General features: G+C 45.8%; 1 protein-coding gene across 1 annotated transcript in view; it reads left to right on the plus strand.

The window, feature by feature from the left end:
- The window catches only part of PRSS16 (serine protease 16), a 68691-nt gene that overhangs the window by 3701 nt on the left and 52197 nt on the right, over positions 1-12793 (plus strand). Inside the window, exon 2 of the mRNA XM_082264476.1 lies at positions 7544-7725. Within this exon, the coding sequence (XP_082120602.1) occupies positions 7544-7725 (182 nt within the window). The remainder of the gene's footprint in view (positions 1-7543; positions 7726-12793) is intronic.

Consider the following 12793-nt stretch of genomic DNA (forward strand, 5'->3'; position numbering starts at 1 on the left):
ACTTCAGAGTCATAGAAGGAGGCATGTGTCTATATAACAAATTCTCCCTTCCAGCCCAGCCCTCTTACCTACAAGGCAAAAACATGGGTTTATGGGTATAAGGGTTTACCCATAATCCTGTGTTTTCTCATACAGTGAAGAGGGAGAATCTGCTGCTGCTGAAATGGTACTTTTTTTAATCAAGCAAAATAATATATAATCATGCCATCTCCTTGAGTAGGTGTTTTTTTGAAAATCTAGTAAATCACCTTAAAAACATAAAATATTACTTACTAATGGTAATTAATCCCATGCCGCCCAGGCCAATTCTTACACTTCTCTTCTACATGTAAAAATCTAAATTTTTTTTTTTTGCTAGAAAATGACTCAAAACCCCCAAACATAATAAATATATATATATATATATATATATATATATATATATATATATATATATATATATATATATATATATATATATAATTTTTTTTTTGGAATAAAATGGTGGTCGTTGCAACTTTTTATGTCACATGGTATTTGCGCAGCCATTTTTTAAATGCTTTTTTTTTTTTTTTTTGGAAAAACTTTCATGAATTAAAAAAAAAAAAACACTAAAGTTAGCCCCCAATTTTTTGGAGATGTTACTCCAAGTTAATAGATACCTAACATGTCCTGCTTTAAAATTGCTCACACATGCGGAATGGTGCCAAACTTCAGTACATACAAAATCTCATAAAATTTTTTTACAGGTTACATGTTTAGAGTTACAGAGGAGTTAGGGCTCTTTCACACGGGCGGTCCGATCAGATCCGCCTGTCAGTTTTTTAAGTGGATCTGATCGGATCCTCCATGCAGCTCTATGGGGCAGCGGATGTCAGCGGAGACACCACCGCTGACACCCGCTGCCATCCGTATCCGATCCTGTCCGTGAAATCTAGACGGATGGAAACCCTATTTTTCCATCCGTTCAGGGATCGGATCGGATGAGAGCGGACAGACGGTCCGCTCTCATCCGATCCCCCATAGAGAGCAGCGGGGACTGTGACACCTCCCTCTCCGCACTGCAAGCGGAGACGGAGCTGTCATCCGCCGGCTCAGCGGGGATCGATCCCCGCTGAGCAGCACGGATCCGCCTACGGAGGCGGACCGTGTGAAAGAGCCCTTATAGTGCTAGAATTATTGCTCTCGCTCTAACGTTCGCGATGATACCTCACGTGTGGTTTGATTCTGGCTCTGATACTAGCCAATGACCTCACCCCACGTCTGATTTCTAGCAGATCAATAGGTTTTTTTTTTTTTTTTTCATATTTCGCTTCTGTAACGGATTTCACAAAACGCTTTCAGCAGTTTATTTAACAGAACAAAAGAGAAGAAATAAGGGAAGTTCATTGTTGGGGTGTATGTACCCTTTAAGTACAGGATTTGAAAGCTGTAATAAAATTAGAAGAGAAGTCAGAGGGAAGTGAACTTTATATCTCTGGTCAGCACTTGTTAGACGTTATAGAATTTGTTGCATAAGTTCCTCATTGGCTTTTGTTTGAGATGAGATATCAGTTACAAGAAGCTCCAGAGACGCGTGACTCCGTTTGTTGTCAGGCTGTGAGGCCCAAGTATAAAATCTATATTACATGTCTCTGTTCACCATGAGAAATATCTCTTCCCAAGCTGGCCATACACATGTAGAAATCACATGTTTCTCCCATCCATGCTAAGCAGTGTGAATGGCAGAATATGCACTGATGGCTATTGTATTCTGACACCCACAGCTGCCTGAACACCCAAACAGTTCAATTAAAGCGGTTGTATCCCGCTTTTTGACACTTTTACCTACAGGTAAGCCTATAATAAGGCTTACCTGAAGGTACAAATATCTCCTAAACCGGCATTGGTTTAGGAGATATTTACAGTGCATGCAGCCGCTCGCGCGAGCGCTCTGAAGGTCCGGGGGGACCTTCAATTAATTTGCCGGGAGCTTGCCGGAAAAATCACTCCCGCGCGCATGCGCGGGGGTGACGTCATCGCGGCTCCGGCCAATCACCGCGCCGGAGCCGCCGAACCCGGAAGAGACGGCGAGGGATCATGGCAGCGCCCGCAGCGATGTCCGGGGGTCCGTGTCGGGGCTTCGTTCTAAGGTAAGTTACACATAATGGGCTAGTATGCGATGCATACTAGCTCATTATGCCTTTGTCTTGCAGGTTTTTTTTTTTTTTTTTTTTTTTTTTTAGGGTTTACAACCGCTTTAACATTCTACGAGGAGGTGAGCTGTGAGCTAGATAGGGGCAGACCAGTGGATGTGGTGTACCTGGATTTCGCTAAGGCGTTTGATACAGTTCCCCACAAGCGCTTAATTTATAAAATAAGGTCTGCAGGTATCGATAGCAGGGTGTGCTCTTGGATACGGAACTGGCTAAAAGGACGTGTCCAAAGGGTGGTAATAAACAGCGCATACTCAGACTGGTCTGAGGTAGTAAGCGGGGTCCCCCAAGGCTCAGTCCTAGAACCAACCTTGTTCAATTTATTCATAAACAGCATTGAGGTCGGGATCCGTAGTTCAATATCAGTTTTTGCAGATGACACAAAATTGGGCAGGGCAATAACTGCACAGCATGAAGCAGATATCCTACAGAATGACCTGGACAAAATAACGGAGTGGGCAACGACATGGCAAATGAGGTTTAACGGAGAGAAGTGTAAGGTTTTGCACTTGGGAACTAGAAACATAAAAGCACAATACACGTTAGGAGGGGAACCCTTGGGGGAATCAAAAATGGAGAAAGATCTGGGAGTCTTGGTTGATGATAGACTAGGCAACAGCATGCAATGTCAAGCGGCAGCTGCCAAAGCCAGCAGAATATTAGCATGCATAAAGAAAGGGATGTATTCCAGAGATAAGACTATAATCCTTCCACTTTATGAAACTCTGGTCCGACCGCATCTGGAGTATTCTGTCCAGTTCTGGTCACCAGTCCTCAGAAGGGATGTGTTGGAGCTGGAGAAAGTCCAGAGAAGGGCAACTAAACTAATTAGGGGATTGGAGGACCTTAATTATGAGGAGTGTCTGCAATCGCTTGAGTTATTCTCCCTGGAGAAGAGACGCCTGAGGGGGGACATGATAGCAATTTTTAAATATCTCAATGGGGATCTCAGCTTAGAAAAAAAGCTGTTCAGTCGAAGGGATTGCATGAGGACTCGGGGGAATACAATGCGATTAGAGGAGAAGCGTTTTAACCTCAGGCAACGTGGGGGGTTCTTTACTGTTAGGGCTACAAGATTGTGGAATTCTCTACCACAAGAGGTGGTTTCTGCGGGTAGTATGGTGGCTTTCAAAAGACTATTGGACGTGCATCTCAAGGATCAGAACATTCAGGGGTATGTGAGATGATTATAGCCACACACACCTACACAGGTTGAACTGGATGGACTATTGTCTTTATTCAACCTCACCTACTATGTAACTATGTAACAGTGACTGCGTCTGAAATCAAAAGGATAATGTTGGTAATTGGTTAATGTTTTAAACCAAAAATCGCAGCGGTTTTAATAATACCTTAAGGATTATGGTTTGGGAAGGGGGAAAGATGTTTGCATTCTATTTTTCTACGTTTCATCAAAGGCGAATATCAGTATTCCAGACAAATCTATTTTGTAGGTAGTCTGCCAGGTTATTTATGTTACTCTTCTGACAATATCCATTATATTCTGTGAAGGAAAGCTGGAAAAAATAACGTAGCTCCAGGTATTATTAATGGTTTTATTTCTCCTAAGGAACGAGGAGAGCTAGGACGGTTACACACACACATTACTTGTGTAGTCAGACTTGATCCATTGTTCCATGGGGCGCCAAGAACGAGCGAAATATCTACAGCTCCCATAACAAAATAAAATGCCTGCACTTCACATACTAATCAAAACCGCCTGCCCTACATTGAGGAGGCCCATTGGGCTGAAACTGCTACCCGATTGCTTCAACAGATCCCGGTAATGTACCCCCCCCCCCCTCCATGTGCCCGCCACCATATATTCTAGGCTCTGCTTGCCCATCTGCGGGCCTGGGACCAGCATAGCGGGTGCCACCGGTTAAAGGGCAGGAAGCAGAGCAGACACTCGTCCACTCTCCTCCCCTCCTTGTTGCTAACCCCATAAGCAACATCTTTGACGTCACTCGGCTCTACCTCTCCACCAGTGTGACCAGGAAAGAATGTAATGCAATCTCCATTGCATTACATTCAGTAGAGCACACAGTCTTTTAGACCCCCAGGTGTCTTCTTTAAAGAGAATCTGTCACTAAAATATCATCATATTTTTTCCATTTTTTTTTTTCCCCCCGATGATGGGGAAAAAAAAAGTTATGTTAAAAAAAAAAAAAAAAATTCTAAAAAATGTAAGTTACACCCAAGGAAAAAAAATCCCCTCCCAAAAAATGTTTAAGGCCCCCCCACACACGCGCACATCACACATACACGCACACCAAAATCTAAACGCACATGTTGGGGGAGCCTACACATAAAAACATTGATTATAGTTACACATTGCTGCGCATGCCGGAGTGAGAGCAATATTTCTAGCACCAGACCACCTCTGTAACGCTAAATTGATGACCTATAGGAGGCTTTTAAAGTGTCAGCTATAATAAATATAGAGTACTGAAGTTTTTCACCACTAGGACGCATTACGTATTTAAGGTTGGACATATTGGATATCTATTTACTATATTTATATTTTTCAGAAAAATTGGGTAATTTATTGCGTTTGTATCTCCTAAAATTACCCTTTTTATTTTCTCTAGGGTGTCTGCTTTCAGAATATATATAATCTTTTGGGGGTTTATGTAATCTTTAGGCCTAAAATGATTTTTTTTAAATGTGTGCAGAAAAACCAGCAAAAAAAAAAAAGCTCTGGCAGCGAAGGGGTCAAAGGGATGCTAGAGCTGGGTGGGAAGGGGCTAACGATGGCGTGACACAACCCTCAACAGTGATTCACTTCAGCACCCCACATGGTGCAGCCGGGTAACCAGCATTTTTTAAAAAGATTGGTAATGGCAAACCACACTTTTCTCTTTGTTGCAGCCACTTTCTTGGCATAGTTCTTCACCATCTGCTTCATGTTCTAGTAGTAAGCTTAGTGTATGCAAACTCTAACAATAAGTTTATCTCATTTGCTCCTATTTGGTCTACTAAAAAGACCATTAAAAAGCTCTTTGAGCTGCACAATTAATATTAATCGTATGATCTCAAATTCACCCCCCCCCCCCCCCCCTACTATCTCAATCCCCAATTTCCACAATTCTCAGTGCAGTGGGTTAAGCGTTATGTGTCTGGGTATGACACATAGCCAGACATCCCAAGTCTCCGGCATGCAGGCTGCAGCTGCTTGACACCCGGGCGTTATCCCGGCTGTCTGTGTCAGAGCTCAACTGTCAGAATGGAGCTGATGCTTCCTGTATAGTTCCGGCTCCGTTCTGTCACAGGCGGAGTGATATCATGAGAGGAGACGGAGGAGAGCTACAGGAAGCATCGCCGCTCCTCACACTCACTCTTTGCCAGCAGTACCCCCAGCACTTCCGGCCAGCCGTACCCCCCAGCAGTACCCACCAGCCAGCAGTACCCAGGAGTAATCCATGACAGAGGTGGGGGGGGGGTAATCCTAGTCACAGCTTTATTTCAAATGGTTAATTATAATATTTATATATTTAAAATAAAGATTTTGAGAATCGTGATCTTAATTCTAAGCAAAAAAAATTGTGATTCTCATTGTTGCCAGAATTGTGCAGTTCTAATGCGTTTTTTTATTTTTTTTTTTGGGGGGGGGGGGGGGGTCTGTATCTCATGAGCTGATTGCTTCTTGTGCTTTTTGCCTCTGGACTGTCATCAGTTGGTATTAAACCCTGCTATCTCCATGGACTATGAAACACCTCCCCCTGTTATGGAGAAGAACGGGGAGGTGTTGGGTAGTCCCGGCACAGTGTTATACTGTATAGCCCTAACACTTTTCCTCTTCTCGGGTGACAACTGAAGGTGTTTAATGGCAGGATTATCAGTTTTAAAAAAAAAAGAGCAAAAAAAGTGTGAAGAAGGGAAACTAATGCAGCCATCAAATTTAAGGACCAGTAAATTGCATTATTATCAATTTTTGTTCTTGCGTTTGGATACACTTAAAGATTTATTTATTTTTTATTTATTATTTATTTCAGGTACTTGTATAGCATTGTCAATTTAGCCCCGGTTCACACTAGGGCGACCTGTGAAGCGACCTGGTCGCCGCAGGTCGCCTCCCATAGGAAAGCTGCGGACCCGTTCTAATAGGAGCGACACAAGTCGCTCTGACCTAGAAAAAGGGTCCGGAGCTTCTTTGGGGCGACCAGGAGGCGACCGCCATAGACTTCAATGTTATGAAGTCCGTGACGGCCGCTCCGAGGTCGCGGCGCGCTGCTCGCACCGCGATCTCGGAGGTCGCCCCTGAAAGTAGCGTCGCTCCTATGTGAACCGGCGCTTACACAGCGCTTTACATATACATTGCACATTCACATCAGTCCCTGCCCTCAAAGAGCTTACAATCTAAGGTCCCTAACTCACATACATACACAGTAGGGCCAATTTTTTATACAGGATCCAATTAACCTACCAGCATGTCTTTGGAGTGTGGGAGGAAACCGGAGAACTTCTCTGACATTTCCTTCTTTAGTACCTTTAAACATTTGCAAACATTTCTGAGACCTGATAAAGATGGAATGTTTTGCCCCTGAAACACATTGAATGTTTTGTGAATCATTGACACTTTATACTTTTGGTCAGGTGCTCCTTTTGTTGTTTTCAGCTCTCAGTCACGTTCCTGGGCAACCTTTTATTAGGTAGCCCTGTTTGCATGCGAGCCGCCTAAACCAGCTTCATGGATCCTGTGGATTGCTGTGATTTAGGTAAATGGAGTGGACTTTCTGATGTAAGCACAAGCAATTCACTAATTTGTTTCATTTGCTGCCTGGAGTTGCTTTTTTGAAACCATTTTTCTTCTGCTGAATACACCTTTTTACCTTTTGATCCAGTTTCATTAATTGGCCCCACGTGATTGTTTCTTTTTGGGCTTCTATTCGATATGTGCAAGGAGAGCTCGCATAATTACTTATAAGTATAATATTCATTAAAAGTAATGACAGATAATAATCGAAAATATAACAAGAATACTTAACTAAAGATGCTGTTTCCACCACGGAGTCCTGCTTGCTTGTTCAGCATGGCACACAGATGATAACAGATGCATGTATGATTGCAAGTTCTAAGGTGAGACAGTTATTGCAAGTTCTAGCTTTGTTATATAGGACTTGTGTATAAGGAAGAGCCAACCCCCAATGCATACAACAATATATCCTTTTAAGGAAAATGGCACATTCCTGAAAGGAGATGAGTGGGCTGGCTTGTCCATATAGTCAGTCAGTTTACAATGACATTTGGATTGCATGAAGTCATTTAAGGTTGCCAGAATATTAGACGCTTTCTTAGATATTTGTGAGGCCAACATTAATAAAGAAATATGCAATTTCCCCATCACCCTAGCTTCTCTTCTTCTCTAGCCTGGAACCAGAGACAGCTTCGGAAGAGAATCCACCAGCTACGTGATCTTCAGTACTTCAAATCTTTCTACAGTCGCCTAGGTGTGCCCAAAGGAGCACCTTCTTATGAGCCTGCAGTTGAAGGCTACATCACACAACCTTTGGACCACTTCAACCGAAGAAACAATGCCACCTACAAGCAGGTCAGTAAATATTAGTATTGATTATTGGTGAGTATTTGAGTTGAAGATCTGATGTGGCACATACTTTGGTTTGGTTCTTCAGCTCTCTTAGGCACAAGGGCCCTATCAAGGGAGCAAAGCCAGTGAACGTGACGTGTGCTGCACCCAGGTCTGGATGGTATTTAGGAAATTATGGCATTTCCACAAGTTATGAAGGGCAAAAGTAGGTTGGTGGGAGCTCCTGAATCCTGCTCATCCTTACTTAAAGCTGAACTTCAGGCACAAAATACTTTTATTTTAGATATTTTTGCATTTAATGTTAAAATGTTAAAATCTAAATCTGTTTAGAAAGAAAATGCCTTTTCTTTTTTCTTTTTCAAAACAGTGAGGTTTATTGAAACATTTGGTACAATACAAAAATAAACCATACATTGAAACTTTGACCATGTTCATAATACACAGGGGTACAAAAATAAAATTATTCACGGTGATTAACACTTAGAAACAGAACAGACACAGTAAAGAAAAAAAAAAAGGGCAGTAGTCAGATATCTTCATTCGGTACAACACGCAAGCAGGCAATATTGGTTATCAAGGACGGTCAGCATGGGGTAGCTACTCATATCACTACTGAGCCATATCCGGGCATTGCACCCATTTGTCCCAAATCTTGTTGAACTTCTGAGGACACCCCCTGTGTTTATATAGAAGTTTATGAAATGGGATGACACTATTAATTTCCTTAATCCATAACCCTAAAGTAGGGGGAGTGGGTCTCATCCACCGTCTGGCTATCAATTTACGTGCTATAAACAAGGTTTCCTGAAGAAATGTGATGGTGGATTTGGGCATCTCTCCATCCGGATAGACCCCCAGGAGACACTCCTTAGGAGAGAGTTGTAGAGGAGACCCCATTTTGTCATGTAGAAAAGTGACTACCTGTTGCCATAAAGTCTGCAATTGGGGACAGCTCCACAGTAGATGAAAGAAGGAAGCATCAGGGTCTCCACACATGGGACAAGAGGGGGCCAGGTCCGGGTGATATTTGGACAGTCTAAGTGGGGTGAGATAAGCCTGGTGTAATATAAAGGTCTGGGTAAGGCGATCCGACAGTTTCGGCGACACTCTGCGGCACGTCTCCAGGGCATCCTCCCACTCCTCATCCTCCATGTCCCCCACATTCCGCTCCCAGTGGGTCTTAAGTGCAAAAGCTAAAGTGGTCGAAGAAGGTGTGTGGAGCTCAGAGTAGAACATGGAAATGAGGTGACTGGGTTCCGTACTTTTAACAATCTCAAGGGTGGTAATCGATTCCATCTCAGGAGGGCCGTCAGTGAATTGAGATCTATAGGCATGGGAAAGCTGCAAGTATCTGTAGTGCATAGGGCCCCGAAGCGCAAACTGGTCTCGCAGGGTCTCGTAAGACCGCAGGCCAGTGGTCGTAGAGATATGGCTAAGGAGAAGAATACCCCTCCCACTCCATACGGACAGATCAGGGATGGAAAGAAACTCACGCAATGTGCTATTATGCCACAGGGGGGTGAGGGCGTGGAATGGAGGGCACCGAAGCCTGGACGCTACCACCTCCCAGATTCGACAATAGTGATATAGAAGGGATCTGGGGCACAGGGGCTCCAGCGAGCCTCTGACGCCCCTAAGGATAACTAGGAGGGGGTCCCCGAGGGGAGGAGCCCACCCAGGGCAGAGCAGGGTCAAGAAACGCTCCCTATCCGTTTTATCTATATGAAAGAACTGGGACAACTGAGCTGCCAGATAGTACAGATTAAAATCCGGCAGGGCCAACCCTCCTAGATTTGTAGGATTCTTGAGCTTGCGCCAGGAGATTTTGTGCCGGTTAGCACCCCAAACAAAGGTCTTGAGGAGCGATTCCATCTGCTTAAACAGCTTGAGTGGCAGATAAATAGGAGAGTGCCATACAACATAGAGAATTTTGGGAAGGAGAACCATTTTAATTAAATTGACTCTACCCATCACTCCCAGTGGTAATTTAGACCATACTTGAATTTTAGCCTTAAGCAGAGGGAACAAGGGTTGAACATTATCCGGGACATAATCTGCTGAGCTAGTCGTCACTTGAATCCCTAAGTATTTAATGCGGGATACACATTGTAAGGCCGGGTTTGCGGGGGCGATCGCCTGCGGGCTCTCGTCGAGTGGAAGAATTTGCGATTTATCCCAGTTTATCTGAAAACCGGAGAATCGCCCGTACCGTTCAATTAAAGAAAGGGCTGTGAGCAGGGATTCCCGAGAGTCCTCCAAATACAGCAAAGTGTCATCAGCATACATGCTGATTTTCTCCTCTAGTGGCCCCCTACGTAGGCCACGTATCCCGGGGTGCGCTCTAATGGCCATCGCCAGGGGTTCCGCGGCCAGGGCATACAGCAAGGGGGAGAGGGGGCACCCTTGTCGAGTGCCACGGGATAAAGGGAAGGCGGTCGACTGCCAGCCGTTGGCCAGGACCCTAGCTACCGGGGCGCTATATAGGAGTTTGACCCACTTAATAAAATTAGATCCAAAGCCATATCGGTCCAGGCAGGCACATAGAAAAGGCAATTCCACCGAGTCGAATGCTTTAGCCGTGTCCAAGGAGACCACCACCCTGCCTCCCATTCCGTCGTGTTGTGCCTGGAGATTCATGAATAATCGGCGAAGGTTAAATGAGGTGTTCCTCCCAGGCATGAACCCGGCCTGGTCCGAGTGTATGAGCGAGAGGATCACCTTGTTAAGACGGAGGGATAAAATTTTTGCAAGGATTTTAGTATCAACTGGGAGCAGAGAGATGGGACGGTAAGACTCCGGGGCATGTAAGTCCTTGCCCGGCTTGGGGATGAGTACGATCAACGCCTCCCGCATAGAAGGGGGCAGGACTGCATCCTTGAACAGGGATTGAAACAAAGCCAGTAATTTAGGGGAAAGGAGTTCCGAATATTGGGAGAAGAACTCAATCGGGAGGCCATCTAGGCCGGGGGCTTTAGATCTAGGGAACTTGGACACGGCTGCTGCAATCTCCCCTACAGGAATGGGTGCCTCGAGGGTCGCCAACTGGTCGGGTGTCAAAGTGGGGAAGTCAATAGAGTCCAAAAAGTCATGCATGTCAGTACAGTCAGCAGGGGCCCTAGAGGTGTAAAGTGTACTAAAAAATGATTGGAAACATTGTGTCACCGCAGCAGGATCAGTGATCTCATTACCCAGGTCATCCTTTAAAGTTATAACTACCGGGGGCCTATCTTCACAATGGACTAAATATGCGAGTAGTTTCCCCGCCCGCTCTCCATGGGCAAACAGATTCTGTTTCTGAAAAAACATCTTAGATTTCGCTTTCTCATATTCAAGTTGGGAAAGGACTTTAGAGGTCAATTTATACTGGATTCATGTGCCGGAGTCGGGTCCGCCATAAAGGCCTGTTCAGCTCCAGTTAAATTTGCCGTTGCCCTGGAAATCTCCTCGGCAGCCCGCGCCTTAACAGCCTTGATTTTGGAAATCATAGTGGATCTGGCAAACAGTTTAAATGCCTCCCACACTGCAGCCGGGGAGGCAGTGCCCTCGTTATCAGAAAAGAATTGTGTCCAGGTCCCCTCAATGTCGTTCCCATCAGACACCAAGGGGAGCCAGGCGGGATTCAGGCGCCAGGCCGGAGGAGGTCTATTACAGGGCAAGGACAACAGAATCCAAAAAGGGCAGTGATCAGACAGAGTCCGTGGGGCGAAGCCCGCCGCCAGTAACCTGGGAAGCAGGGTCCGAGACAACAATATCAAGTCAATGCGCGACATAGAATGGTGTGCAGCCGAGAAGCAGGAGTACGCACGCTGAGCGGGGTATTTGCTGCGCCAGGAGTCGGCCAGACCAAAGCTCTCCAACAACCGGGAGAACCTGGTCGGGGACGACCCCGGCGACGCCTGAGAGGCGCCACCGGACCTATCCAGGCCCGAGTCCATCACATTGTTAAAGTCGCCCAGCCAGATCACCGGGGCCCCCGGGGCATTGTGTCATAAACGCCAATCCCTCCATTATTATCACAGTAGAGTAAGGGGGGGGCACATAGAAAGCCATCAGCAACATCAACTCCCCATAGACTGACGTCTTGAGAAAGACATATCTACCCATTGGGTCGACCTGAGATCCTAGGAGCTGGAAATGTACTGATTTGGCCACCAGAACCGCCACACCCCTGGAGTGCGAGCTATAGGCTGAGTGCTGCACCCAGCCAACCCAAGGCCGCTTAAGAGACTGCTGTACGCGGCCCTCTAAGTGTGTTTCCACCAGCACTATAATGTCAGCCCGGACACGGCGTAAAACATTAAAGACAGCCGTCCGTTTAATCTTATCGCGCATACCCCTGACATTCCACGTCAACAATTTCAATGTGGCCATGGCAGGGGTAATACGGAACGTGGAGCGGAGGCTCCCAGGATCTCAGGTAATAAGGCTACAGTACCAACAGTTACACGGTCATACACTGGCAGTAATAATCAGCTGCAAGAAAGCAGGCAGTTATTACTTGAGGTCAATGTGCATAAAACATAAACAGTATAGAGATTGTACCAAATATAAACTGTAAACAATGGCAAAACCCCAAGCCCCCCACCCTGCCCTGCACCAACCCCAACTTGTGCGGGCATGTTCCCAAACAAGCGCCCCAACCAGAACAGGCCCACATGCGACCGGATAAAAGCAAAACCGGGGAGCCAGGGCCCCCCAGGATAGTCAGCAAAAATACAGCAAAACACAGCTAGGATAAGCAAGGGGACCCGGGGGCCCAGGTCCAACAAAGGTCGCAGGGGGCAACAGGGTAGTTGGGCGCAAACACACGCCTGAGCGGGTGTAGGGGGCGAAAACCAACAGGTGTATCGCTGGGTAGCAAAGCCTATGGGCAGATGGGAATCCATAGGAAGAGGACAGAGAAGTCAGTTCCATTCATGGAGCTAGGACGCTCCGCCGGTCACACACAGGAGCAGCAGGCCAGGGAAATGAGGGGGGAGGGGGGGGAGAGGGATGCAAAGTCTTGAGTTCCGCAGGATCTACAAAATCCCCTCCACCCCTGCAGCATTGGATGGCATAGGCAATCAGGGAG

Source organism: Pelophylax lessonae, assembly GCF_965119305.1.
Source record: "Pelophylax lessonae genome assembly, chromosome: 7".
Taxonomy (NCBI): Eukaryota; Metazoa; Chordata; class Amphibia; order Anura; family Ranidae; genus Pelophylax; species Pelophylax lessonae.